A 27,328-nucleotide genomic window follows, 5' to 3' on the forward strand; every position below is an offset into this window, starting at 1 on the left:
AGCATAGATCCTTCTATTTGCTTTTCTGCAATACTGTAAAATGATCATTATGGATGCAGCATTAAGTGTTTCAAACTTTTGAATATGTACACTTTGTCTATGATAATGGTTTAAAGTAAAATGAATGTGTATGGATTATGCTGAACACAAAAAACCAATCTGGAGAATGATGTGGATTATAATGCACAAAGATGAAAAAAAAATGAGCTTCCGTTTCTTAAAATACAGTTTATTTGTGAATTTACACTGATTAGCAATACATCTAAAAGCAACTCCATTAGATAACCATTTATATAGGATTTTCACAGGTCACAAAGTAGCTTGGCTCATTCTGGCATGCCAAAGCAAAACTCGTTCTCTTTTAAAAACAGAAAAAAAAAAAAAAAAAAAAAAAAAAAAGTTGGATAAAGAGGCATTAGTAAAGCAAGGTGCAAACAGTCAGAAACAGAAGAGGAAAAATAAAAAGGATGCAATGCACATTCAGTTCATCTGGGAGCAATTTATGCTCATAAAATGGTTAATAAAAAAAAGCCTAGTGCTCTCTGCAAACTAAAAGAGAAAAAAAAAAGAAAGCATACTGCGATACAAATGAAGGATGAAAAAAAAAAAAGAACTTTTCAGGAGGAGAGATGGTATGAAAGAGTGATAAAAACATGGTGCGTTAATGTCAGGTTGTCTTTACCCCCCTGTCCCTCTCTGCTACACACATATGCACTTTCATTTCCAAACTCACACCTCCCCTTCTCCATCTTTCAGTTGTGTGACCTCAGCTCTTTGCCCAGAGCCAAAAGCTATCGTTTAACACAGCTAAAGATGTGTCCTAAACCCTCCCCCCTCCCTCCAAATCCAATACTTCACATTGCTAGCTGGGATATTGGTACATCTGGTTAAACTGCAGGGGGAGGATATATGGTAACCCATCCCACTTTGGCTTTGCAGAGTTCAACTGTGGGTCATCTGACAGTTACGACACGATCGCGTTTACGAGAGAATATTACATGAGGGAGGCTTTAGAAACTGAAATGACGACCGGGCTCGCAGAGTGATCAAATAAAAATAAAACGTCCATATGACCTCCTTATAATGTTCCAGTTCAAGGAGGAAATAAACGGCAAATTAAGCGAGGAAGCGTAGCTGCAGTGAATGTAGCTACTGAAAATAAAGTTTTTTTGGGAGCCTGAGGGGTGTCGATGCAGTCACTGGGGTGATTTAACAGAGGTCTTGTTAGGGTCCTTGATGCCCGAGCAGGCAGACGAGAATCGCAACCCTTGTCTCATCATTAAAATAATGGAGGAAAAAAAAAATTACAATATGGCTTTAAAAAACACACACATAAACACACCAAACAAAGACGTCACCGCTCCAACACTCCAAGAGCCATGATTCTCATTTCAGCTGGCGACTGCAGATAGTTTGACTTAGTATTTTGGCACTACACCTCCTGGTTTTTGTTTTGTTTTTTTTTTAGTTTAGCTGAGTAGAGATAGTTTCTCATGTGTGACACCAATGAAAGACTTTTCTTTCTTCGTACGACTCACTTTCTGGGTCCTGACCGCTCTCCGACACCATGCCTCGCTTGCTACTTGCACAACTTTTACCGAATACTTCACAATCTCCTTCACTGGTGAAACCACCTGCAACTAAAATGTGTTATATACCACAAGAAAAGTGCAGCACAATAAAAATAAAAAATATATAGTTAAAAATCTATAGCCAACATATCCAGTTTCCATATATCTGTGTTATATAGTAAATTTGTGTACTCTGAAGATTAGCAATCAGGCATCACGTCAGCCATATAAATTCACTTCTTGCAAAGAGAGAAAACATGCGTAACATCTGTATTCTCTGTAAAAGCTTAGAAATGAGTACAAAACAGAGTTGACTAACACCAAATTTGTGTTCAATAATAAAAAAAAAAAAGATCAAATTTCATGAGATGACATAAACTAGACACAGTGACACATCACTAAAATGAGATTGTTTCTTTCTTTCTTTCCTTTTAGTTTGGCAAAAAAAAGAAATTGAGATGAGGAGGAGAAGACAGGAAAAATGCTACATAAATATTCAGAGTGGGTTGACGGCTCTTTGAGTTTATGTCAACTTAGTCGTGATAGACCGCCAGCCTTCTTCCTCGCTATCTACTCCAGTCTAGTAACCCTTTAACTCGTCTGTGGTGCGGAGATTCGACCACGACCAGCTGAAGAGAAGGTTTGTATCAGAAGCCTGCGCTTAAAGAAGCTTGAAGAGTGTGAGAGAGCGAGGCGGAGAGGAAAAACTCTCTCACAGTAAATAAATCGACACAGACCCTGCGGCTGTTTTGTCTGAGACCGGTTTTCCAGTGTGACTTCAAATTTCATGTGGCCTCTCAGTTCCCTATGCAGAGTCAGGTGACCAAAAATGTAAAAACAAAACCTTAAAAGACCGGGGAGTCTCGGCAGAGTAAAAAAGGTTTAGTTTCAACTTGTGCAGCTTTACAACGCTCACGTTGTGATCCAATCATTGAATAAAATTGGATTTTTGCAGCAAGAAATACGCAAGGTGGTTTCAAGTTCTGTTTTCAGCCTGGGGAACAACACAGGAGGATCCAGTTATTCAGGATCTAAATGGCCTCTACTGACTCTTAAGGGCTTGTAAGGAGCCCTGTTACAGTACTGCATACTGGTGAGCAGGTGTGTAGACGACATACACCATGTCACCTCATATCTGCTGCAATGTTAATTTATGGACCCACATATCTACCCCAAAATTTCCCAAAACATTCCTGTCTTTTTGCAGAATGAGAGACTTTTTTTTTCTTTTGTTACAAACCAATTCTTTTTTTTTTTGTTAAATCCTTTCTTCTGCCTTTTGCACATAAAACCTTCTGTTAAAAACTTAAAATAAAATAAAAAACAGAAATCATAAAAGGACATTTAAAACAGGACAAAATAAAAACACGGACATTAAACAGAAAAGGTGGCTGCCGCCCCTCTCTCTTCTTCTACGCCTGCCTCGACCCTGCCGCCCGTTCGCCCTCAGGCCTCCGTCTTCTCTTTCTTTTTGTTCTTCTTGAGGAAGGAGGGGGTGCGGAACTTCTTCTTCTTCTTGGTGTTGGGTGATTTGGAGGGCGAGCTCTCTGGGGAAAGCGCCTCCTCGATTTTCTCGCCAGGGCGCACCGTGATCTCCACGCTCTCCACGCTGGTGGTCAGCTGGCTGACGCGCTTGCACAGCTCCCCGTCCACGTCGCCGTGGTCGTCTTTACCGTTCATCAGGCCTGTGTGGTTCTCTGAGGGAGGAGGAGAAGCGAGAGACGGGTTAGGTGAGGACAGGAAGCGAAAAACATGAGGTAGATATATCACTTAATTCTGCAAGACACACCCTGATAACACCCAAAACTAATACACAACCACACGGCTTGCAGTATGCTTAATGAGTGCAAAGTACAACATGTACTCATTTCATTTCTTACTCATCTGGAAGAGTGAATAATTAGGGAAACAATAAAGTCTGCAGTCCTGTGCTTAAGATAAACCACTGATGGAACCAATAACACATTATCTAATAAATAATAAATTCTTATGTTGGCACTATATTATTAACTATTTAGAAACAGTACTAATTTGAAAAATGACTCCATAAATAAGCATTTTATATAATATTCTTTAATATGGTAACATTCATAATGATGTATGTTATAAATGTGAAAAGCTGTAAAAACTTATTTAGACCTGGTGATAAATAAATTTAAATATCTAATAAAGCTCTGCCTATTTGTCACTAATTTTAACTAATGTATCTTTTTATAATCCATAATAAAAATTAGGCTTATGTCCATTATACAAAGGGTGGGTGTGCCAAAACGTCAACACTACAGCCTCAAAGAGCACCATAAAGTTGTATCAACGCCTCTCTGATACAGTCTCAATATGTATGTATGTATGTATTTATTGCAGGAACTTTGTGTTTGACTTCCTTATATTTTACAGGTGTTTATTTTGTCAACCGTCTGAATGTCTCACATTATCCTCTTGTAAATATTAGACTCCGCTGTCTCTCACACACTAATTCCATGTTGAACTGTGTGTTGAACTTCCACTTCACACATAGAGACACACTGTCCCTGTGCTCTACATATTTCGTAATATCCCTGCGTAAAACCCCAGTGACCTGAGTCTGTCCTCCTTTCACCTTTAAAAAAAAAAAACAGGCTTTGAAGAGTGAACAACACCCACTCTCTTAATGACTGTTCACGTAACAGGCCTGCTAGTGTCACATCTCTTTCTCCGGGCTGCAAATACAGGTTAGGGAATGCAGGGCAGCGGCTTCATGTTACTACAATGAAACACTAAAAACAGTGGTGACCTCCCATGTTATTTTCATCTTTGCACAGAAAACACAGAGGGCGACATGTAAGTGAAGCTCGAACAACAATTGACCTGATTTCAGCACAACTGGCTGACCTCAAAGCCGTGGCGTCAGAAAATATGGGTCCCCTGAGCCAATGTGCTGTCGCGGGTTAATTGTTACTCATTGTGTGGTTTTGCGTGTTTGTGCTGGAGGGAAGCTGACAGGAAGTCAATCCCATAGTGACATTATTTACAACGCTCTGATCTTTGTCTCTCTTGGAGGTGCACCAACTGGCTTCAAATGTCAAGAGACAAGAATAATTTCTGTGTTAATAAATGAAATACTTTGACAAATATAGATCCAAAGAGCGAGCGAGAGGCAATATTTCAATACCCAGAAATCATGTGATGTGACGTTACAGCACGCTCATGTTTCCAAACCAGAAGTTATACAACAAATGGGAAGAGAGAGGGAAAAGGTCCCCAAGATGCCCCAACATATACGACTGAGAGTTAGCTGGCAAATGACTGCATTCAGCATTCATGAACCAGGGTCTTTTAAAAGGAATAGTTGACATTTTAGGAAAAATGTTTTCTTGCCAAGAGTTAGACGAGGAGGTTGACACCACTCTCATGTCTGTACTATATCAATAAAGCATTCAGCTAGAGCTAGGAAGAGATTAGCTTAGCTTAGCAAGAAGACATAAGTGCTGGGTGGACTGATATACTATTTGTCATTAAATATATTTATGTTTTTGTAAAGATGAAACAAACCAGATTTAATATGTTAGTGAGCTTAACAGGTGTTGATAGATGGATGTTTGAACTTCAGACACAACCAGGCTAGCTGCTAAGCTAGGCTAACTGTCTCCTGGCTCTAGCTCCATAGTCAACGCACACAAACATGAGCGTGGCATTGATCTTCTTATTGTACTCATGGCAAGAAGGCATATTTCCTAAAATGTTGAACTATTATCAAACCCAGAAGACAGCGATAAGCAAAAACAGTCCGCAATGCAACTGAATAGTCACTGTGATGGATTACATTTCTCAAAAATGTCCCAACAACTTGATTCTCACAAAAAATAATTAGAAAACAGTGACAATCTGGAAGATAAATAAAAAAATCTAAATCGTTTCTGTTGGGTGGGGAGTCTCTTTAACCAACTCCAGAATTTAACTTGTGCAAATAAGCCTAATTGGGTCTCAAATGGGGGAGGAGGCAGGTGAGTTTTCATATTAAAGATCATCAGTGCAGCATAAATTTACAGCGCAGATCAGTACTTTAAGCACTGCATATGGACCTCAGTAAATTTCAGTTAAATTTCCACCAACATGCATACACACAGAAACACGTATGTGATATTAAAGACACACAGCAAGGCAGCGAAGATCACTGTGAAAAAGTCTCTCTCTCTCTCTCTGAGTGAGTGATACCTTCTTTAGCTGGAGTGCTTTGCGGGGACTGGGTGAGAGACAGAGACTGAGAGAGAGTGGAGCCGTCGTCGGAAGTTAGCTCGTGCTCGCCATCTGCGGGGAGGGTGGGGAGGAGGTCGGGGTGGGGGGGGGGGGCGGGGGTTGTGAGGGATGGATGAGAGGATTGCAGGGTGGTGTGGGGGATTGAAGTAGTGGGACGACAGCAGTGGTTTGAGAGGTTGGGGAGGGGGGGATTGGGATGGAGGGTCAGAGGGGGGTCAGGGAGTGGAGGGGGGGGGGGGTGCGAGAGATTAGTGGTAATACACACATGTTAGAATCAGGCCATGCACAGCTGCTTTTACACACAATTTCCAAAATCCTTGTCTGTTGATCATCAGGCTCTCGGATTGCCATCACTCATTTGTTCTCCTGGTGGCTGAGCGTGCACTGTAACATTATGTTGTGCCTTAATATCCTGTGGACAGGACAAATGTCCTGCAGGGCCACAGGTTGGATCCCCAAACTCAACCGGCTAAAAATAAGGTGAACATTCATAGATTTTGAACTATATGACAGGAAGAGATTCTGCTAAAATTCTTAAGCCACTGTTATGAAGAGCACGATGAATGCAAATCTACAGCCATGACTGGGCAATATTATGTAAAAAATAATGTATAAATAAATATAAATAGATACCAATATAATTTCACAGAGTGGCTTTATATATATATATATATATATATATATATTTTTTTTTTTTTTTTTTTTGTCCAAACAGTCTAAAACTCAAGATATTCAGTTTACAGTGACATAAATGCAGCAAAGCAGCAAATGTTTTGGTATTTTTCTTCAACAAATACATTATTATCAAAATTTTTGTTGCTTCATTTTCTCACAATTGACTAAATTGATAAATCACTAATTGTTTTGGCCCATATATCAACCAGATGTTATCTTCTAATCTTCTATCATTTTAACCATAATCATGCCTTCAAATTAAAAGCTTTTAATCATCTTCTTGCTCTAGGTGACTTTAGATTTTTTTTTTGTATCTCACTTCCTGTCATCAATTCTTTTCTGCTACAAGAGCAACTTACGGTTCCTGAATCTTAAAGCAGGAAAAAATGATGCACTCTGCTTTTCATATCTCTTAGATAATAAAAAATATCGTTTGCAGCAGCTTTTAAAACAATTTTTGTAAGTACAGTAAATGTTGTAGTCCAGCTCAGCATTAGTAGCTTCATTAGTGTTAAACACTGATAAGTGTGAATGAACGATATTCCCATATAACGTTAACACATTCATTAGCACATTCAGAGTTACACATTCAGTGGCGTCATTCACAACTCGTTCATGCACGGTCTATAGAAACGTGGTTGTATAACAGCCTGTTCGTGCAGTGAAAGTGCTCCTATGTTCTGGGATTATACGCAGATAAAAACTGTACAAGCACAAATCATCAGGAACGAACTGCTGTTGTCAGTCTAAGGCCTGTGTTTTTATTTCAAAATGTAGAGAAGGTTGCATAAGCTTGTCATCCTAAAAAAAAAAAAAGATTCACCTCATTAAAAGTGGATCTTCACCACATGCAAATAAAGTAGGTTGGTGGCACTTTATACTTTTCAACTGCTCTTCAGTTCAATCAGCTTTGACATATTTAACATTTTTTGTAAAACATTAAACAAACTTATTATTAAAATGAATTAACATTAAAATTATAATATCAACCATAAATCTGCACAGTGGACTGGACACCACTAATCACAGGCTAAACCTTTAATTGTGTGTGTGTGTATGTGTGTGTGCGTGTGTGTGTGTGTGTGTGTGTGTGTGTGTGCAGCCCAGGCATGTATCAGGCCATTCCAGACGGTCTCCAGCTTGCATCCAGATTGGTCACCGGGGATTCATGGGGCTGTGGGGGCAACAGTGTCATAGCAACAAGCTCTGCTCATGCGGCGGGCGTGAAGACCTGCTGTCTGTTCGGTCTGCCATCTTAGTCATACCGGCCTCTCACACATGTGCACACACACACACATACACATTAACACTTGCACCATGTTTATGCACATAAGAACATTTGGAGGATCCTATTGACATGCATGAACACATGTGCATGCTGATGCACACATGCATGTGAACCAATACACACATTAATCTGGTCCAGCGTGGCCTGAGTGGAGCCCCCTTCACTATCTGTTCACTATTGATTTTTCCCCCTGCCTCTCAGAAAGGCAGTGGGACAGAGGGCTAATATGATTAGCATCGACTATCCTGTGTGTATGTGTGTGTGTGTGTGTGTGCAGACACAAGGTTAATGCAGATGAAGGCAGCAGCCGAGCCCATGGGGACAAGTCCTCATGTTGAAAGGTATATAGGTGTGTGTGTGCGTGCGTGTGTGTGTGTGTTGATACTCCAGGCAGTGTGTAAGAATATGGCGACGTCTCCTGGGACTGCCACTAAGGAGACGGTGCTACAGACTGGGATAATATGGACGCTTATTGACGACAAATCGGCTGAGAGAGCACTGAGTGATGATCGAGACCCACTGTAATCAATTTCAAAGTCGAGATTTGAGGAAGAGGAGGGAGAGAGATTAGTAAAGGGCAGAGCATGTTTTTCAGAAAACTCAGATTTGCTTCGAGCTCAGTTTGAAATCTGCTCCAGCTGTTTTTCGCCAATTCTGAATACTTGAGAATGTCAGACGGTGCTTGTTAACAACTTTAACAGGCTTCGGTAGGACGTGACCATATCTGGTTGTTAGGGTCATATCTTTTTCACAGACAGAGAAATGAAAAAGCTGATGGAGCACACTGGGGAAGCAGCCTGACACAAGTGAGAAGGCGAGGAAGATCAGACTTCACTCGCGAGTCAAATTCAACAGATTCTACTCTGCTCTCGATGCACGTTTTAGGCTGATACTGATATCTGATAATAAAAGTCAGATAAGCAAAGATCCCTGGTTATTAAAGGGTTGTAATGAAGATATGTCTAGGGCAGGATATATATATATATATATATATATATACACATATATATTTATTTATAACAGATATACTAGATGCAGCCTTAAAAACCTGCCTTGCTGAAAGTTACTGAGCTGCATATCAGTCGACATCTACGCCAGTATATGTGTTTGGCTGATAGACTCTGCCCTGCTGATACATCAGTTGCTCTATAGTGAAAACTGCCAAAATTGAGAGCGTGCAGCTAAGATACCAAAGCCCTGCTACCTGCTAAAATGTAGCGCCAGCAAAAACTAATCTCTCCCCGTGTGCTCTCATATTGTGACTTAAAGCTTGATTATTGATCAGATTTGTTTTAAACCTGCTCAATAATTTAGTTGAATGGCAGGGCTGTTTACGGCTAACACTAAGGGACAAGAGTTTGGCTTTGAGCACATGTCACTATGTGTGTGTGTGTGTGTGTGTGTGTCCATATGTCTCTCAGTGTGACTGGGCTCTTGGTGTTTGCAAGTTGAGCGTGAACAAGTTCAGGATCCAGTCCACACACCTATGAACATTCATGAATTTACAAATTGGTGTGTGTGTGTATGTGTTTGTTTGTTTAAGAGTGTGTGTGTGTGTGTTTGTCGTACCGTTGGGGCCCAGTTGCCTCCTCTCCACGTTCTTGCGGTACTCCTCCAGCTCTTTTTCTGACAGCTCACTGAAGGGGTTGGGAGGCAGGGGAGCCATCTGCTCCTCCTCTGTGGGCACGTATGGCTGTTGTAGGAGACGGGGAGAGAGGTGAGCATGGGAACACACACACATACACACACACACACACACACACACACAGATCATGGTCACTTTTGGGGACATTACATAGACTTACATTAATTTCCTGAAAACTTACCCTCACCCTAACCTTAACCACTGACCCAAAAATCAGCTTTTGCCCCCAATTGGACAAGCTGTCCCCAATTAACTGGTCCTAAGTCTGAAATTTGTCCTCAAAAGTAGCTTATGACAGACAACACACACACACACACACACATTTACTTAAGTCACTTTTGGGGTATTTAAATAGACATGCATTCATTTCCTGGAGACTTACCCTAAACCTAACCATAACCACTACTTGCTTAAACCTAACCTTAACCACTGACCCAAGAATCAGCATGTTACTGATTGGGGACAGTTTTTGTTGATTTGTCCCAATCAACTGGTCTTGAGTCTGGTCTGTGTCCCTGAAAGTGACATAAACAAAATCTCTCTCTGCCTCTCTCTCTCTCTCTCTCTCTCACACACACACACACACACAAATACCGTGCACACTCACTGACTGAATGAAACACTCAAATGAAAAAAAAAAACTAAACAAAGCAGAATTCATATACACACTCCTAAAGGCAGACTCACACACCCACTGTGTCTGAGAAGGACAATCATTCATTATAGCATAACCGAGGCTGCTCATATAAAGATAAAAACAGAGCGTCCACCACATCACACAAAACTCATCTAATCACCGACTCTACACAGAAATTCGCATCCAATTAGTCTGCAAACCCCAACATCTTTATGACAGACTGGGGAAAATAAACACTGCACAAACAAGGAGACACACACACACTAATGCAATTTACATTACGAGCATCATCGTATCCACAAAACAAGACACACACATGCACACGAGACATGTGTGAGATAATAAATCTTCTCAGGTTTGTGTGTAAAATTACATCTCAAAGGCCGTCATGCTCCAACACGCCATCAAACTTCGACATCTCATAGAAAAAGGGAATGAAACTTAGAAATAAAAGTGATGGAAATGAATATAATTCTGTGTCAATCTTAAAAGACAACACTAACAAAAACATGCAGTTTTGTGCTCTGAACAGGCAAAAACTGTCAAAAAACAAAATTAAAAAAAAATTAAATTAAACCATCACTGCAAACAGAAACAATTAGCATACACTTGTGTATATTTACCAGAACTTTTATCTGCACCACATCCTTCAAGACAAGATACCAACCACAAGAAAGTCAGCATCAAAATGTCTAAATATATATTTTTTTTTTAACTAACTATGTCTGTATTATTTTCTGTTTAATTCTGTCTTGCTGAATAAAAATATCAAACACACTGAAATTAAGACTCATTTGGCATTTGCAGCATCATGTGTTCACATGTCTCCACCTTGTGGTCAAACAGTGTAATAACTGCCTGGTACATTAATAACGAGAATGGGTAATAATTAAAACCCAATAACATCCACAGTTCACCCACACTGGTGTGTTTATTTCACTGATTAGACCTCTTATCAGGACTGTGTGGGCGTGTGCAAACTGTGCCTGTGACTTTTTTTTTTTATTGCACCTGCTGGGTTGCGACAATGTACAACTTCATGATTCATATTAGTTCATGGAGTTTGGTGACCTCACATGGTGAACCTTTCACAGCAGGCTTTCTGACTTGTAACTGCATGAAAAGCTGAAAGGTGACACTAATAGTATGAATGATGGCTGCATTCAGAGTAGGTGTACCAGTTCCAGGTCTCTTGTATCAAACAGGAAGATTTAAGGCTATTATGCCAGAGAATCAAGTGAATCCGGATATTTCCATAAATTCTGAATATCATCGAGAGCTCTCAGTCTCACCCGTCGTGGTTCGTCGACAGGGATGCCAGCGAGGTGTTGAGAGCGGGGTCCTGACGTCATCACATCAAACCGGTTCTGCTCTCTGATCTGTAACAGGACAAAAACACACGATCATATAAACCTTTTGCTAATCTAAGCGTCTCCTCTTTATACCAGCGTGAAGAATAAACAACGTCTCAGTTCAGTTCAGATTTACTCTTCTAGTGTTTCTATCAAAGAATTCGTATAACAAAAGAAAACCCTCCCTCTGTTTCTTTACTCATATCTAATTCCTGATCATTCACCTGATCCCTAACCTAATAATATAACACTTTAAGATGCTCATCATCTTGATGATCTAACAACTTTAGAAGCTGATATAATGTTTGTCACTAGTGAGAAACTGCAGCTCAAGAAGATGAAACTTCATCCAGCTTCCGGACTGTAACATGAGTCATGCAGAGCGAGAGCAAAAAGTCAAGACTCACTTGGTTCCTCTTCTGCAGCACCTCGCTGGGGTCTGTGTTGAGAGGGACAAACTGATTGGGGTCCTCAATCCGGATCGGGGTTCCTGTCTCCTCCGCCTTCATCCACTGTATCAGGAAAGCAGGTGAAAACAGGTGAGATCAAAACAGTCCACTCATAAGAACAACAAAGCAGGAAAAACACAGGTGGAATCAATGACATTAATGATGGCTGCGTTGCATTTAGGTGAGCTAGTTCCAGCGCTGTGGTATTGTGCATGCTTACTTACTGCCATGGCATACTGGGACAATTAATGGAACGGAGCTATTGTTCAAATGAGCATCAAATGATAGTTTTGCATTCTACTTACTGACGTGTATCACAGTATCTCATCTATTCTCTAGTCTATATAGTCTCTATATCGTCTTCATATTTGTTATCATAAAGCCTAGCTTACAACTTACACTACATCACTGGAGTACTCTTTGAAGGTTTGATAAATTATTAATCACTAAGCTAAATGCCTCAACACTAAATAAAGTCAAATAGTGCGACTGAATCAAAATGAATGTAGTTCTCAGTTCAGCCAATAGATGGCGATCTAGTACCAAGTTGGGAAACGGCTCCAGTCAAAACAAAGCACTCAGCATCAACTGTACATGAACTGAATGACAGTTCAGGCCATGAAGTATACTTTGTCACTTCATGTTTAGGTTTATTATATTAAATATATTTTTTACATCACAAAAACATACTCAGTTTGTTGTGTTCCTTTATATTATCACACACACAGATACTCTGCTCACCATGGTTGTCCTGCTGTTGTAGCGCTCCTCTCCGACCTCCACGTTGACCTTGGTGTAGCTGTTGGGTGAGTTGAGCCAGCGCGTCTTCTCCCTCTGCTGCCGCTGCTGCAGGAACTTGAAGGGCAGACGTGTGGCGCCACCGTCCCCGTCCTCCTCGAACATGAACGCTGTGACGGTGGCGGGGATCTCCACGTCGCTCTTGTGCCTCGGCTTCTCCCTCACGATGGGGTGCCGGTAGGCATAACCTGTCCTGTAGCCCTGCAGCAGGACACAAGATCACACAAGTTCACACTGACTGATTACAAGAAAAACCGGGCCTGTTAACATAAACCACATGTGCTCACATAGAAGCAAAGTCATGCGTTTGTACTTGTTTGTTGTATGTTTATGTAGTCCCCATTTGTCTTCTATTCCAACTTTTACTTCCTGTTTAACCCATGAGGATCATTAAATGGCCTTAAATCATAGCTCACATCATCATACATACTGTACACAAAGTGAACTATAACTGAAATGAGCATTTATTCCGTGACTTTTCCTTCCTGTAACGCTAGCAGACCTGCCAGTTCCACACTTAGTCAAACAGAGAAGAGAGACAGAAACAGCGCTGTGACCACAGGGTTTCTGGCAGCACAGAGGAGAGTCATTCAGAGTCAGTCAGAGAGCCATTTCCTGTCTGACCCTTTCTCTTTCGCCTCTCTCCTCTTTATCCTCATCTATCCCTTTCTTTCACACTCCCATTCCCCCTCTCTCTGTCGCTGCCCTCTCACAAATGTTTTTCAGACATTTTTTCCATACTCGACTTGACGCTTAAGTTCCGTTCTTGTCTGCTTTTTCCTTTAACTTTTCATCTCAGCCCACGTGGTTAAAGCTGACCTTTCCAGTTGACTTGATCCCCCAAATGGCGTGCTCTTTTCATGCTTTGCTTTCAGACATTTATACGCATTCACAGCTGGAAGCTTGGCATGTTTCTACATGTGGAGAGTGACCGGTTTATTATCTTCCCGCTCATTCTCATTACTGTTTCTGGGTTTTAAACTAAAGAGCTTATCTGATACAAATGCTGTGTTTATGAGGTGTGAGAGAAGAGAAAGATGGTGGGAAAGGAAGGGAGGGGGGTTGAGATGTTCAGAGTCTCGACAGGCTGAGAGGCGATGACTCATCGAGAGGGGGAGAGAGCTGAAGACCTAGAGGATAGGAGGGAGGGAGGGAGGATGAAAAGTGTGGGGTGTGAGAGCTGAGATAGGGAGACAGACATGGTGATACAAGGAAAACAGATACAGACGATAAGAGCAGCTCAGACAGAAAACGAGCAGAGGAAAAACCTCTACATTTACCAGATCTCCTGCACTTGATAGTCGTAAACAGTAGCCGGCTGCTTTGTGCTGTGATTCAAAAGGCTTATTTTTTTTTAATGCCTGCTCCATTGCTATCTTTTGCCCCAAATTTCTGAGAATCCCTCCTTGAACTGTTGCAGGGATCAGTGCAGGGATTTTCAAAATGGCAAACGTGAAACCTAAATAAAATGCTTATAGGTTGCGTCACTGTTGTGTTTTTATTAATCAACGACAAAGAAAAGCCAAAGAGACGTTTGGGTATATTAAAATGTTGCATATCATTGACGTGTGTGCGCTCACCAGGTTATCCAGCATCCTCATCAGAGACTCGAACTCCAGCTCGCCAACCTTCCACTTGTATTGACTGGCCATGTTGACAGCAGCCGCTGCAGCCACGCCATGCACTCGTGTCTTGTACTTCTCTTGGTCCAGCACTATCAGGTTGTCCACGCCGCCGGCGCACGAGATGGCATTCACCTAAAACCACAAATAAACCCAGAGGGAGAAGTGTGTAAGCTTTCACTGACATCTGATGACTTATGCAACAGAACATAGACATTACTAAACATCTGTGTTTGGCATTTTGTCACTAAAATCATCCTTAAAAATATTTCTGCTTGTGTGCGGGAACAGTTTCTCCCCACGTGGGAGAAAAAAACATAATTTAACAAAACCTAGCTAAAGCTATTACAACACCAAGGAATATACTGTACATGACATACAACAAACATGGTTGGGGGATTTATTTATAGAAATTAAGCTGGGCTTTGCAGGATGGATTAATGTTTTCTTTTGCTCGACCGGGGAGAGTCAATCAGGAGATTTGTATGCCTGTTACAGCGGGGGAGACAACAACATCTCTAAAATCCACCGTACAAGTGAACACAAAGACACGCAAGAACCCGAGAATAAAACACCAGAGAAATCCAACATGTAGCAGCGACTTCAACCATTTATACACCTAAAAGTTTCCTGAGCTCACACACATGCACACATACTGTATATACACTGTTTTTTTTTCCTCGGAGAGTCTATAAAACTGACATGTCAAATTTAAAAACTCAATATATCAGATGATCGTATGATAGTTCCCAGCCTGGGAGATAAATCTGGGGAGTAACAAGATGATTAAAGACATAAAAAGGCAAAAATATTTCTGTTACACATAATGGTATTTATTCTGTTCTCTAAGTTTTGCTTTTTTATGTGAGATACTCGATACTTTCACCTCTTCAGGCCTCTGAAAATCCTTAAAATGAAACAGGCTCTAGACAATATGTGTGACGTCAAACTAGAGAATACAGATATTCTAGTAAATATAATTTGTTGCGGTCTTCTCAGGTAAGATTTTGCTGATACGACACACCTACTAGCTGCTACTTAACGCACAATCAATAATCAGTCTAACAATCATTTCTCCTGGCTGGTCCGGATCTCATGGTTTCCTCTCTTCAGCTTTCTTCTTGACTCAATTTAAAAAAAAAAAAAAAAGAAAGAAAAGAAGGAACACCGCCCTTCTCTAAATGCTGCTTTGGACCGACATCAACAACAACACATCAGCTTGTCACTCCCCTCATTAAATTCCTAATAGCCTGGCTGCGAGACGGTGTTTAGCCAACATATTCCACAAGGTAAGAGATTATGATTTACAGAGTGTTGTTAAAATAGGGTGGGGGAAATGTGAAACTACTGTAGAAAGATCGGAATTATCGGGAAAGCTGCTGCCGTTCTGGTCTAATAAATGAGTAGAGAAGCTGAGTGCTGCTGGAATGTGCTGGGTACCCAAAACAACAGCAGCAGTTAGCTGGCGCTGGCGTGTGTGTGTGTGTGTGTGAGTGTGTGTGTGTACCTGGATTTCGCAGGCATACTGGGCATTGTAGATGTAATGAAAGGCCTCTTCGATGGTCTCCCCGAGAGCAACCACACCATGATTCCTCAACACCAAAACCTGCAACACACACATTAGGAGCAGCCGAACAGCACAATGAAACACTTTGGGAGTATTCAAAAGGTCCGCTTGTCTAACTTTATTTACTTGTGACTATATAATTAAGTGACAGGTCCTTTGATGATAAATAACAAATGAAAACATGTTTGATTTCATGTATTAATAAGGGTTGGGCCGCTGGATGATGACAGCAGGATGTGGCAACAAACCAGTGGTGGAAATTCCCTCAAGTTCCCTGAATTTTTGCCAGTTTAAATTCTGTTGATCTCAAACAAAGCTCAGTGCAAGAAACATTGGGAAGCACATAACGGGGATAAAAAATGACAGCAAAGTACATTTAAATGATCTAAAACTTGAAGGTAACCTAAACACAGCTAGATATTTCAACAGGATGTGCTGCTTTGACTGTCTTGCTACTGTTTCCTATTTAAAATACACCACACCCTGATAATTAGCTCATTTCTCTTTCTTGACTGCAAAGTCAAATATAAAAATAGCCCTTCCTTGTGGACTTTAGAACAACCTCAAGTCATTGTGTCTACACCTCAGGGGTTAATTGTTCTGAGCTTTCAGAAATATTTGTTTTACTTCTTTTTCATATTTTTGCGTGCCGTCGGGGGTCAGGGTGTGGCTCAGTGCCTCGTTTTCTTGGTTGTCGTACCTTCGCTGTAGGGCCCAGGGCCTTCTGCAGCTCTCTGCGCTCCTCCTGATCGTCTAGGCTGCCCTGGTAGTTGTAGTACGCGATATCACCCAGGATCAGTGCCTCCTGGGAAATGGGCAGGATGCCACACTTCATAGATGACACCTGAAGCAGGAGAGAGGGAGAAGACACAGAGATAAGAAGCCTGGACAGGTTGTTTCATTCATCCCTGTCGGCAGCTGACATTTTCCCAAGATGTTTCCTTGCGGGTTTGAAAGCTTTCTGGTGTAAAGTGAACTTACAGCAGCCATGGCAGGAGTGTGCACGTGTATGACGCAGCGGATGTCCGGACGCATGGAGTAGATGGCGGCGTGGGGGCTGAAACCCGCGGGGTCGATCCTCAGGTTGGTGGAGCCCTGGTCGATCACATCCCCGATGATGTTGACCTTCACCTGAGGAAACATAGAGAGGAGCTGGAGTCAGTGGAAGGTTCACTGGGTTTGGATCTGAAACTGGTAGATGTGAAGCTCCCAAACTTTCTTTTTTTTAATTTAATGGTACAAAAACACTCAGACACAAGCTGGAGGAGAGCACAGGGAGACGTATTGTTAAACTAACCACGCCAAGATCAGTGAAATCAAATATGTCCAGGCCTTAAAGCACATCCAGAGACTGACACACATAACCAGATCCACCCACCTCACCCGCACAAACACAGAGCTGATAAACCACCAACATTACTCAGAAGACATAAACACAAGTCAAAATCAATGGGCGTGATGACAGACATCACATTATCAACGATTACCTCTCTCTGTCCTGCTCCTCTCCAGGAAATGAATTGGACCATTACTAGGAAACATATAATATAATAATAATATAGATAATATAGTCGGAGACTGGACATGACGTCCCTCGCTATGACAACTTCATTACCAGCCAGTTAGCAGTTATTAGATTACAGGACAGGGGGAGAGGAGAGATGGAGAGGAAGATGGAGGTATAGACCTGGAGGGAGGAGAGTCAGATAACCAGTAAAAAAAGAGAGAATAAAGACAGATAACTGGTTAGAGAGAGATCGAGGCATAAAAAACGGAAGGAAGAGCAACGACAAAAACGACTGCAGATGTCAGAGCTCGCAGTAAAAGCTAATAACAAACAGAAAACACATCTTCGCCTGCAGACCTTGTACGCTGCCATCACCGTAACCGCATGTTGTTCTTGGATACAAACCAGAACCTGCGAGCGCACATTTCTCTTTCCAACACAAAGTACAAGCGTGTGTTATCACAACAGGAAAGGGCATCCATCATCCAGTCTGAGACTAATGAAATACACCCATTTCAGCTGGAGCCTGCTGAATACTGACTGAGCCTTATTTTCTACTTGTGCTTCTGCTGCAGTTTGAGAAAAGTTGAGTGTTACAGGAGTTTTTTTTTTTTTTTTAAAGAAAAGAGGCACTAGGGAGGGAGTGCTGCAGTGAATAACAATAGAAAACAGTGTAGGGCTCTGATATCCTCATCCTCAGCTCGCCAAAAAACTTCTGCGAGTGCAGTGAAGGAAAATATAAACCTGTATAAAAAGTAATTAGAATAAAGAAAATAAAAAAGGTTGACAAACAAAACATTTTGCATCCATGCAGCTTCGGCCTTCACACCTAAAAAAACAAGGTTGAGAACCAACTTTTTTGTATTGAATTGTCATTTTTGATACATTATTAGTATATTTAACCATGATTCAGATATCAGCCTCTCTAAAATAAAATAATTCATCGATGTGCAGCCCCACTTAGGACTGATCTTGATTTAAAATGGTCCGCGTGAGGTCGACAGCTTGCCGAGTCAACTCAGGCTGAAAATCCTGAGACCTGTCCTGAGTGGTGCTCAGCCTTTTGTTAAGATGAATGACCGTCTATTGATCTTTCACCCAGCAGCAGAGGAAAGTGAATAGCACCATCCGAGCGTAACTAACCACCTCCATCTTTGTCTACACACACACAGCGATCGCCAGCTGTCAGACGATCGAACATCGATTAGGTTACATCACATGTCCAGTACAGTATCAGTTTGCCCTCGCATGTCCTTCAATTCGCGGCTCCCTCGCTTTGAGGCGGCCTGTCAGTCAAACGGCTCTACGGCTGAGAGGCCTCTCTGATGAACACGGCGCTTCGACGACCACAGATGCTAGAGTACGGCGGGGCCTCCTGAGAAGCTGCAGCTGAGACTTGAACATGAATTCCCAGAATCCTTTCAAGGATCATTCAAGTTAAGCTAATTTTAACCTCTGATTTGAAGTCGATAATAGCCCGGATTACATTTAGAGCCGTCAAACCTCAAACTCTGCAACAAAACCCTGATAGATAGACCAATTCCTCTCTGAATTGAAATGACCCCTCCTTCATCTCAGAGCTTAGAAACAGACATTGAGAGGTTGAGGCCGATGGAAACTGACCAAAGCTAACTAAACCTCAGCCTTTTCTCTGATGCCAGAACCTCCACCCAGCTCGACCCCTAACAAGACCTCTCACACTCATTCATCCTGGATGACTTCCTCTTAATCAATCTCTTCATGTCTGTAAACACTCAGCTGTGTAGCTATAGAGATCAGTGGATCAACAACAGACTGAGGGAGAAGAAAGGGAAGACTAGAAATCTGAAAGTGGCAGACTACATCATTTTGTTCCATGTCCTGACATCTGACGTGCTGTGGTCTTAGCTCTCATACAGACAAACTTTACCGCATGACCTCAACAAATATGGACGTGGTCTAGACACAAACTAAAAATATTCCATTTTAAATGATGCTGCTTTATATACTTCTAAGGCTACAGGCTATCCTCTAAAGCTACTGAGTCTGCACTTTACTCTGCTGTCTTCTAAACTACACTATTAGTATAAGTGGCAAAGTTTTGCAATAGCGCAACACTACATCAGCTAACACATTCAGACAGCCTTTTCATATGTGAGTTCGACTTTTGAGAGCATCAGGGTTCATGATGTGGTCAAATCATTTTGGCAGCGGTGCAGTTCTTTAACTAAAACAGTGCTCTCACTTACACTGTTTTCACTTCCTGGACTTGACATTTGTAGAAGCTTTGCAAATGTTGTGAATAATCTAGAAATGACAACTATATTATAACATTTAGTTAAAAGTAGAATAAGCTAGAAAGCAGCTGTGTGAATCAGTGGTGGATTGTATTTCACACCAAAAGTCAGCGGATATATGCGAGTGTGCGATTACAGCTCAGATCTGTTTGTCTTTGCAATATATTTTGTGAGTAAAATATTGAATCTTTCTATGCATGCTGCACACAGAGAGCTAAGCATTTACAGAAGGGAGTATACAGCATCTGGACATGTTTGTCATTCGAAGGCAGCTAACTACTGCAACTACAGCTATTTGGTGCCGTAAAGTTAAACCATGTTACACAGACAATTCATTGTTTTTTTTAATGTATTTAACAGAGTGACCCATCTCACTATTCTGTGAAGTAACGAAATGAGGTAATTTAGCTTCAGAAGTGTTGAACTTAAAATAACTCTGTATGTCTCAGACAAGGTCATTTGTTTTGTGCTCAACATGTAGATCTTGGCGTCATATTTTCTGCGCTTTATGTTACATTAGAATAAAATTTAACAACATTTTCTTCTGCCAGATGAACCTTTGTAGTGTACTTTCTGGAAACAAATGCAGCTATGTTTCCTTTGAGAATAGCTTGTAAAAGATACTGCTCTGAATGTAGCTTTGGTAAATGAAACCACTAAATAAACCACTCAGAAATGCCAACAAGGTGAAGCAAGAAAAAAAAGTTTAAAACAGGTTTGGGGAGTAATAAAGATTAAAATAAGTTATCAATTAATTTGCCTCAAGGTCATTGCAAACACTGGTAATTTAACTCAGGCTTCACTATCAGGCACCAGCAGAAATCAGGTTACCAGCTGGAACTGAACTTCAGCCCAGTTTTATTCGATCTCTGAGCCTGCCAACCACTCCAGCAGGTCAAACAGTGAAATCTGCCTGTCAGCAGTACGGCTACTTTTAATCTTTATTCTTCATTAAATACATGCATGTTAGGGTTTATAATCCTGTCAGTGCCCCTGACCAAGGCACTGGCAAAAACAACCGGACTTGGTCCCAGGGTGTTGCACTGCAGCTGCCCACTGCTCCTGGTGTGTGTATATAAGATGTGAAGGATCAACTTCCCTCCGGGTATCAATAAAAAAGACTTCTTCTTTTTCTTCTACTACATCCAGCTGACAATCCTCACCTGCAGCCACATTACACAGGTGTGTGTGTGTGTAATGTTTGCACAGGTGTTGAAGAGAGGTACACCAAAGCCAGAAAAGACAGAAGATATGATTCAAGCGTTGAGTGTGTTTTAAGCAAAACTTTTGCAATGTCACAAAACATAAAAAGCTAATTTAAGTGGGGAGTTACGTGGATTAGTTTTGTTAACAAAAATAAGTAATGCTTCATAAAAATCAAACAAACCGCATCCACTAGAAACCTGAAGAACATTCCAGAAATGTATTATCTCTGGTCAAGTTGATATTCTTGTTCTTCAGTGTCGCGGCACAAATGGCCACACAAACATGACTCCTGTTTTAAATACGGAACCAACTGAGAGTTTTATAAATCTCAGAAGTTGTGGTGGACAGATGCTTTTTAAGGAAGTTGTTAATGCTGAAGTGCTTTTTGTGTATAGAAGGTAAAGCTTTCACCTGGCTGATCATACCAAGCATCAGCTGTCATTTTATCCAGATTATTCAGTATCTCTGAATCACTATTTGTCACATACATTCACCAAATATCTGAGTCTCAAGTGTGTAAAATCATAGTTTTCAACACTGAGAAAACCTAATAATTTGGTTTTTTACATTGGAATAAGAAGAAATAAATGCTCGGATGGAAACGAGAGCAAGAAAAAAAGAGGGAAACAGACAAACAGACGGAAATAGACACTGAATTAGAGGGAGTTTAAACGTAAGGCGGGAAGAAAAAGGGTTGCCAACAGATTATTACACATCTATTGACAGGACACGCCCAGCACTTTGACAACATGTCCACTCTTTGAACCGAAACTAGGCGGACAAACAACCTGTACCACTATATTTGCTGACTAGAAACAGGCAAGCCTGGAGGCAGACAGAAGAGGACTAGTGTCAATACGAGAGGAGCCGATGAAACAAAGCATGAACGGAGCGAGAGAGAGAGAGGGAAGGTGATTGTTGTGTCAACACTGACACGGAGTTCATCAACCAGTTTTCCCGCGCATGCAATTCAAGGAAGTAAATTAAAGGTGATAAATGGCTGATGATGCAAAGTGGGAAAACATTGGGCTCTGTTAATACTCAGAGCGATGTTAGCACACACGCAGCATCACATTTACAACCTATTTTATTAGTTTCAGTCCAACCACGGGATTGTTAAAGTCAAAGCTTAAAATAGACGTCTTTGTGCTTCTCTTACGAAACTACAAATAAAAATGTCAACTGGTTTTATTTTTTTTAACTACGTCTCTCTACTCTGGATCTTTCACTGTTTAAATAAATAAAACAATTATATTTTTATCCAGTTAAATGAGATTAAGGCTAAAAAAACCATGTTGGGACGAAGCCACGGTGGTTCACGCTTCTCACCAGGTTTGCTGCGGACGCCTCGGCGAACGACAGTCCTCTCGGGATGATGAGGATGTGGTCTTGCTCTTTACTGACTCGGCCCTAGAGAGAAGAAAGACAAATAAAATCACTTCTGTTGTTGCGATATCAAATGAATTCCAATATTTATTTTTTACTCTTCTTGCTACCTTGAATATTGAACAATGAAACTTAAGTGATCAAAGGTCAAGCATGCGATATTTTAAAAGAAATACTGCCTTGTGTTTTTTGGCATGCTCCTTTGTATCAAAGTAACATGAGAATACGGACAATTCACTGATTAAATCTCAGCAAAAGAAACAGTATATCCACTCTTACTGCAGTCAGCAACCGTGGCTATGTCTGAAATCTCTCCCTTTTCCAACCAGTCACTACTCCCTACATAGTGAGCACTAAACTGACAATCTCACACTTATGAATCCTCATCATTTTGTGGCATCTTTCACAGGCGTAGTGTCACACCACTGTAATTTTCACATCTATAAAATTGGACACATTGCATCGTGGGATTGTTAGAAGAAAGTATGTGCAGGGACGCTATTTCTGTTCCATTGTGTGAGTTTTTTAGAGGGAACTTTGTGGAGCGTAACGCTCAGAATAGAGAGCGATTTCAGACACAGCCCATAACTGTCAACACTTCGACTCTAAATACAGTGCTTCTCTTTTTGTGGCGTCTTACTGTGATGTAGGAGCTGGCAAAGTGGGCCCAGCTAAACAGGTCCACCAGTCTGTAAAGGCTGGCCAGTTTACAGCGTGTCAGCTTCTCTCCTTTCACCATGGTGGTGGATTCGACTCCGTACATGTCGTTAATGGGAGTGACCATCCCCAGACCTGGAAAAAAAAGAGTTTTTGTTGATTAGTTTGGATTAAAAAGATAAGATGTCCTTTACATTTAAGTCTACAACAACAAATTCAGTTCAATCACTTTAGTATGTATGCCACACTCTGCCATTTAGCCACTAATGACAGCCGAGACAGTCACACAGGACCACGACCCAACATCTGTCTTTTTATCTAATGATGTATCTGACACATCTGGCTCAAACACTCCATCCTGCAATACTTTGTTTACCGCCAAAGACTACATGCACGTATACATTACAGGTATATTTTAAGGAAGAGCTGAACTGAACTGCTGTTTTGCCTTTGACGTGTAATTCAGCATTAGTTGTGCATTCCACTGCTGTGATTGGAAGCAGACTTCACATATGGACTTCTGGACAGAACTCTAGGATCAAAACCCAGTGAAATATGCACGGCTCTTCCGGAGTCTGGGGGTAGAGTCGGTATTTACGCCCCTAAGCGAACAAAGCTCGTGTTTGGGTATGGATCTCCTGTCTTCAAATACCGATGCCGTGTTTTGTTTTTGAGAGCGGTTCAGAGTGGTTGCACCCCAGGCAGGGATGGCATGTCCTGCTGAATGTTAGTGTCTGGTTGCCCGGGGTAACGGGCCACGGCGCTGCGAGTACTCACTCAGGGGGGAAGTGTTGAAACCGGCCACTGAACTGGCCATGAAGAAGTCAGCGATCTGTCTGAGGGCCAGCAGGCCGGTGGGGTTGTTCCCCTTCCGCTGCTGCTCTTGGATCAGACTCTCCAACTCCTCTTTGAAGGCCTGAGAAAGAAGAGGAGACAGAGAGACAGAAAGAATTAAGAAAGGAAACATTTGACCGAGCGGCAATGTGCTAAACGCTTATATTTATGGTTTAAGGTTATAAATGTAACCTTCAGATTTCCCTAAAAAGGCTATGTGGTAATAACCCTTTACCATCATTCAAATCAACACACAAGCCTTTGACAATTTTACTTTGACTTATAAGATTGGACATTTCAGTTATGTATAATGCAACAATAACAGTGAAGCTGGATTGATTTATCTCACTTCGCCGACATCATAAACTTTCTTGAACTGCAGTGAAATCACAAAAATGAAAAGACAAGAGAGTGATGATGATGATGATGAGGTGATGAGGTTACAGTAGAGGGAAAGAGAGAGAGAGAGGGATGACTGTAAGAGTAAAAGAATGTGGAAACATCAATAGAGACAGGAAGAGCGGGAATAAAGAGAGGAAGAATGAAGGAGACGTGCTAATCACAGATTAGACGTGCTCCTCGTGTGTCCATCCGAGTCGTTCTATAGGCGCTCTATGAAGCTGAATCCCCATAGGTTGTCTACTTAACAACATTAATCAGGATTGGCTGGCTGTCTCGTGTTACGATTGGCTGCTTGATGTGACTAGGAGAGAGTGAGTGCGTGTGTGGCTAATCCTCATATCCAGACATACAGTCATCTGTTGAATCCACAGACACCATATAGTATATGCTAACATGCTTTAATGCAATACCACATACACACACAGCTGTCCGGATTACATCACATTGAGTACAGTATGATGTTATGCTTTTATTCGCCTTCATCTCGCAACAGCTCGTAAATCAAATGTTCAAACAGAAATCACAAGACTTCTCAGTAAACATCACAACAGAAAAGTATCAGATCAGGACAGCTACAAGTTGCAGGATATGTAACTTCTCCAGACATGTCACATTCCTCAAGCAGTCGAACTCAGGCTGGAGATGATGAGGAGGATTTAATACTGTATGTGTAGCTGCTGATTATCTTAATAAGGTTGTTGACCTCTCAGGGGGCACGCTCACCTTTCTCTACCGGCTAATGTTATTAAAGCTGTGACCAGTACAGGAGGATTGTCGACACCCAAGCAGACGAGGTGAATACATAGTGTACAAGTTGTGGTCCTGCTTTTTGAGAGTTTGTGATGCATCTGTCTGTTTGATCTCACTACAGCCAGAAAAAAATGGTTTTTAGTTGTCATAGTTTCATCTGTTATCAAATTAGCCCTGTTAATAAACCTGACATGGCTACATCAGTCGAGTTTTACCTGTGGAACTAATACATGAAGAAGAAGTACTGTTGCCGTGGTTATCTGTAGTTTAATAATGATGTACTGGGATATTTTTACAGCTGCCTCCTAACCAATTACAAATTAGTATTTTTTTTCTCATGTTTATGATGTGAAACCTAATATACAACGGCAAAATGAAGTATCAAACATCTCCGAGCTTGACTAACATCTTATAACATCTTATCATCTATAAAGGATGTATGATATGAATGTTTTCTAGGAGTGTCTTCTATCATGCACAACAAAGAATATCTATGAAAAGCCCTTGTATCTCTATGAACTGACTCCTGAATCCTGTGCATTCATGTATTTGATGTTTAAGCGTGTGATGTGAATCTTCTGCTGGTATCTATATTGGCGCTTGAAAATCTCCTTAACGATTCTTGTAAAAGGTTTGTACACTTCTGCCTGTTCTGGTTGTACGATCTGGATCTGATCTTGGCTGTGAAAAAAAAAAAAAAAAAATCAGCACACTGTGAGAGTGAAAATAGGTCATGACATTTCCACATGATGACTCTCCTCTAGTAGGGCAAACATTCAATATTAATGCCTTTATTTCATCTCGGTGCTTATGCAACAGTCAACACACTCCCAAATCGAGCACACAAACATCTGACACTTAGCTTCCCCTTGTCTCTGCCCCCCCACATCCCCTCATGTCACCCCATGGGATGATCCATTAGTGTCTGTCCATTAGTGTCTTTCCATTCTCCATTAGGGCCTTTGGTTTTATGCTCATGTGGGGGTGTTTTTGTTAAAAGTGGAGCAGCCCCCTCTGTCAGGACACATACAGTCCCGGAGCACCGCTGGTTCTGAACCCTGGCCAGACATTCCTCTGTCCCTGGTGGCGAGGTTGCTGTGGCAACCGGCTTGTTGCGGATGTCTGACAGTGGTGGATCAGAGGGTTTGTTTTTTTCAGTTGTTGTTGTTGTTGTTGTGCTGGGCATTTCTGTTTCAGAGACTGTTGTGCCATCACATTGACATTGGAGTCACAGTGCTTGAGGCACAGTTTACTGGAGCCAGAGCTGGATCAGGCGATCGGACAGATCCCAGTCAACTACAGAGGTCTTTGTTTTGGGTCTGTGCTGAAAGATTCTTGCTAGCTTGACACTGTCTCTCTGTTTTTGGTGTCCGCTAAACCACTGAGGGAAATATCTGGGCCTTTAGCTTTCCAATGCTCCACTGTGTTCACCAGCTAGTTGTTAACTTTGTCTGCTGTTTGCTGCTGGACAGCGTACAGTCAGTTTATCAGAGCTTTTTAACTGAAAACATCTGCCTGCTGCTGTCGCAAACAAAGCTAGTGAGAGTTAACCAACTGTACAGTCGATGGTCAAAAAAAGGAAAACCTCCCTTGTTAATAAACAAATATTGAATATAGACACTTTAAAGTCATTCATTTTTTGCTAGAATTCACCATCCAGGTGCCGAATCACCTGTGTTTTTTTAAAATACCGTCAAACTAGTTTCAGATGACAAACTTTCTCCACACTGAACTCGGAGTATTTTTGAGATGAAACCTTTTAAAAAGCACATGCACACACACACACAAACACACACATCCAGGAGCCACACACCAGCAGGCATCTGCTCTACAATTTGTGTATGTGCATTCCCAAGAAGATTATGACAGCAGGGATTTGATTCCCATCATCTAAACAGATTAATCCCTGGGGGCCTAAAGTGGATCGTATCATTAATATTTCGGCAACCCCCCCACCCCCCCACATCTGCAGCGACAAAAATAACATCACATCAAGTATGTTTTTTAACTGCTGTGGCATGCCTGCTCGCCTTATGAACACAATCCCTCCTTAAGCAAATGACAGGAAGTTAAGTGAACCTTGAAAACTACGTTACATCATTAAAGTTACCTCACATTCACCTCTGGAGTGCACAATAACACAAATATCCATCATCTACCCTGCCAGATTAAAATCACTAACAGACAGCTGGGATAAGCAGGTTCTCCACTTACTGGAGGAAAAATGTGATCCAATCAGAGAAATGAGGAAGTGTTTCCGTGACTACTTCAAAATGAGCAAAAGCTAATCTTTCAAAATGGGACTGCAGTGGTCTTGAGAGTATTAAGTCGACATGCGGATTGGAGCTCGTCCAACTCTTCATCAAAGCCTGTAGTGGACGAAGTAGTAAAACATGGCCACTTACGTAAAGTGAGAAAAAGCTAATTTGAGAAATCTAACGCAGGTCAGTCGAGCTCCACCATCAAGGAC

The 27,328-nt window shown here is 41.4% G+C and overlaps 1 protein-coding gene across 6 annotated transcripts in view; it reads right to left on the reverse strand.

Moving 5' to 3' along the window:
• Positions 1 to 363: 363 nt before the first annotated feature.
• The window catches only part of add3a (adducin 3 (gamma) a), a 105,086-nt gene continuing 78,121 nt past the window's right edge, over positions 364 to 27,328 (reverse strand). For 4 of the 6 annotated variants that reach the window (XM_042388591.1, XM_042388600.1, XM_042388576.1 and 1 more), the window contains 13 exons: positions 23,650 to 23,788; positions 22,856 to 23,007; positions 22,159 to 22,239; positions 16,822 to 16,971; positions 16,541 to 16,684; positions 15,781 to 15,879; positions 14,232 to 14,408; positions 12,595 to 12,852; positions 11,812 to 11,916; positions 11,345 to 11,431; positions 9,340 to 9,463; positions 5,766 to 5,858; positions 364 to 3,268 (listed from right to left, as the gene is read on the reverse strand). In XM_042388591.1, the coding sequence (XP_042244525.1) occupies positions 3,018 to 3,268; positions 5,766 to 5,858; positions 9,340 to 9,463; positions 11,345 to 11,431; positions 11,812 to 11,916; positions 12,595 to 12,852; positions 14,232 to 14,408; positions 15,781 to 15,879; positions 16,541 to 16,684; positions 16,822 to 16,971; positions 22,159 to 22,239; positions 22,856 to 23,007; positions 23,650 to 23,788 (1,860 nt within the window). In that variant the 3' untranslated portion in view covers positions 364 to 3,017. Of the gene's footprint in view, positions 3,269 to 5,765; positions 5,859 to 6,692; positions 7,284 to 9,339; positions 9,464 to 11,344; positions 11,432 to 11,811; positions 11,917 to 12,594; positions 12,853 to 14,231; positions 14,409 to 15,780; positions 15,880 to 16,540; positions 16,685 to 16,821; positions 16,972 to 22,158; positions 22,240 to 22,855; positions 23,008 to 23,649; positions 23,789 to 27,328 lie in introns of those variants that run through there. The other 2 variants (XM_042388606.1, XM_042388614.1) reach the window with 2 other exon arrangements.

This window comes from Thunnus maccoyii, chromosome 2, assembly GCF_910596095.1.
Source record: "Thunnus maccoyii chromosome 2, fThuMac1.1, whole genome shotgun sequence".
Taxonomy (NCBI): Eukaryota; Metazoa; Chordata; class Actinopteri; order Scombriformes; family Scombridae; genus Thunnus; species Thunnus maccoyii.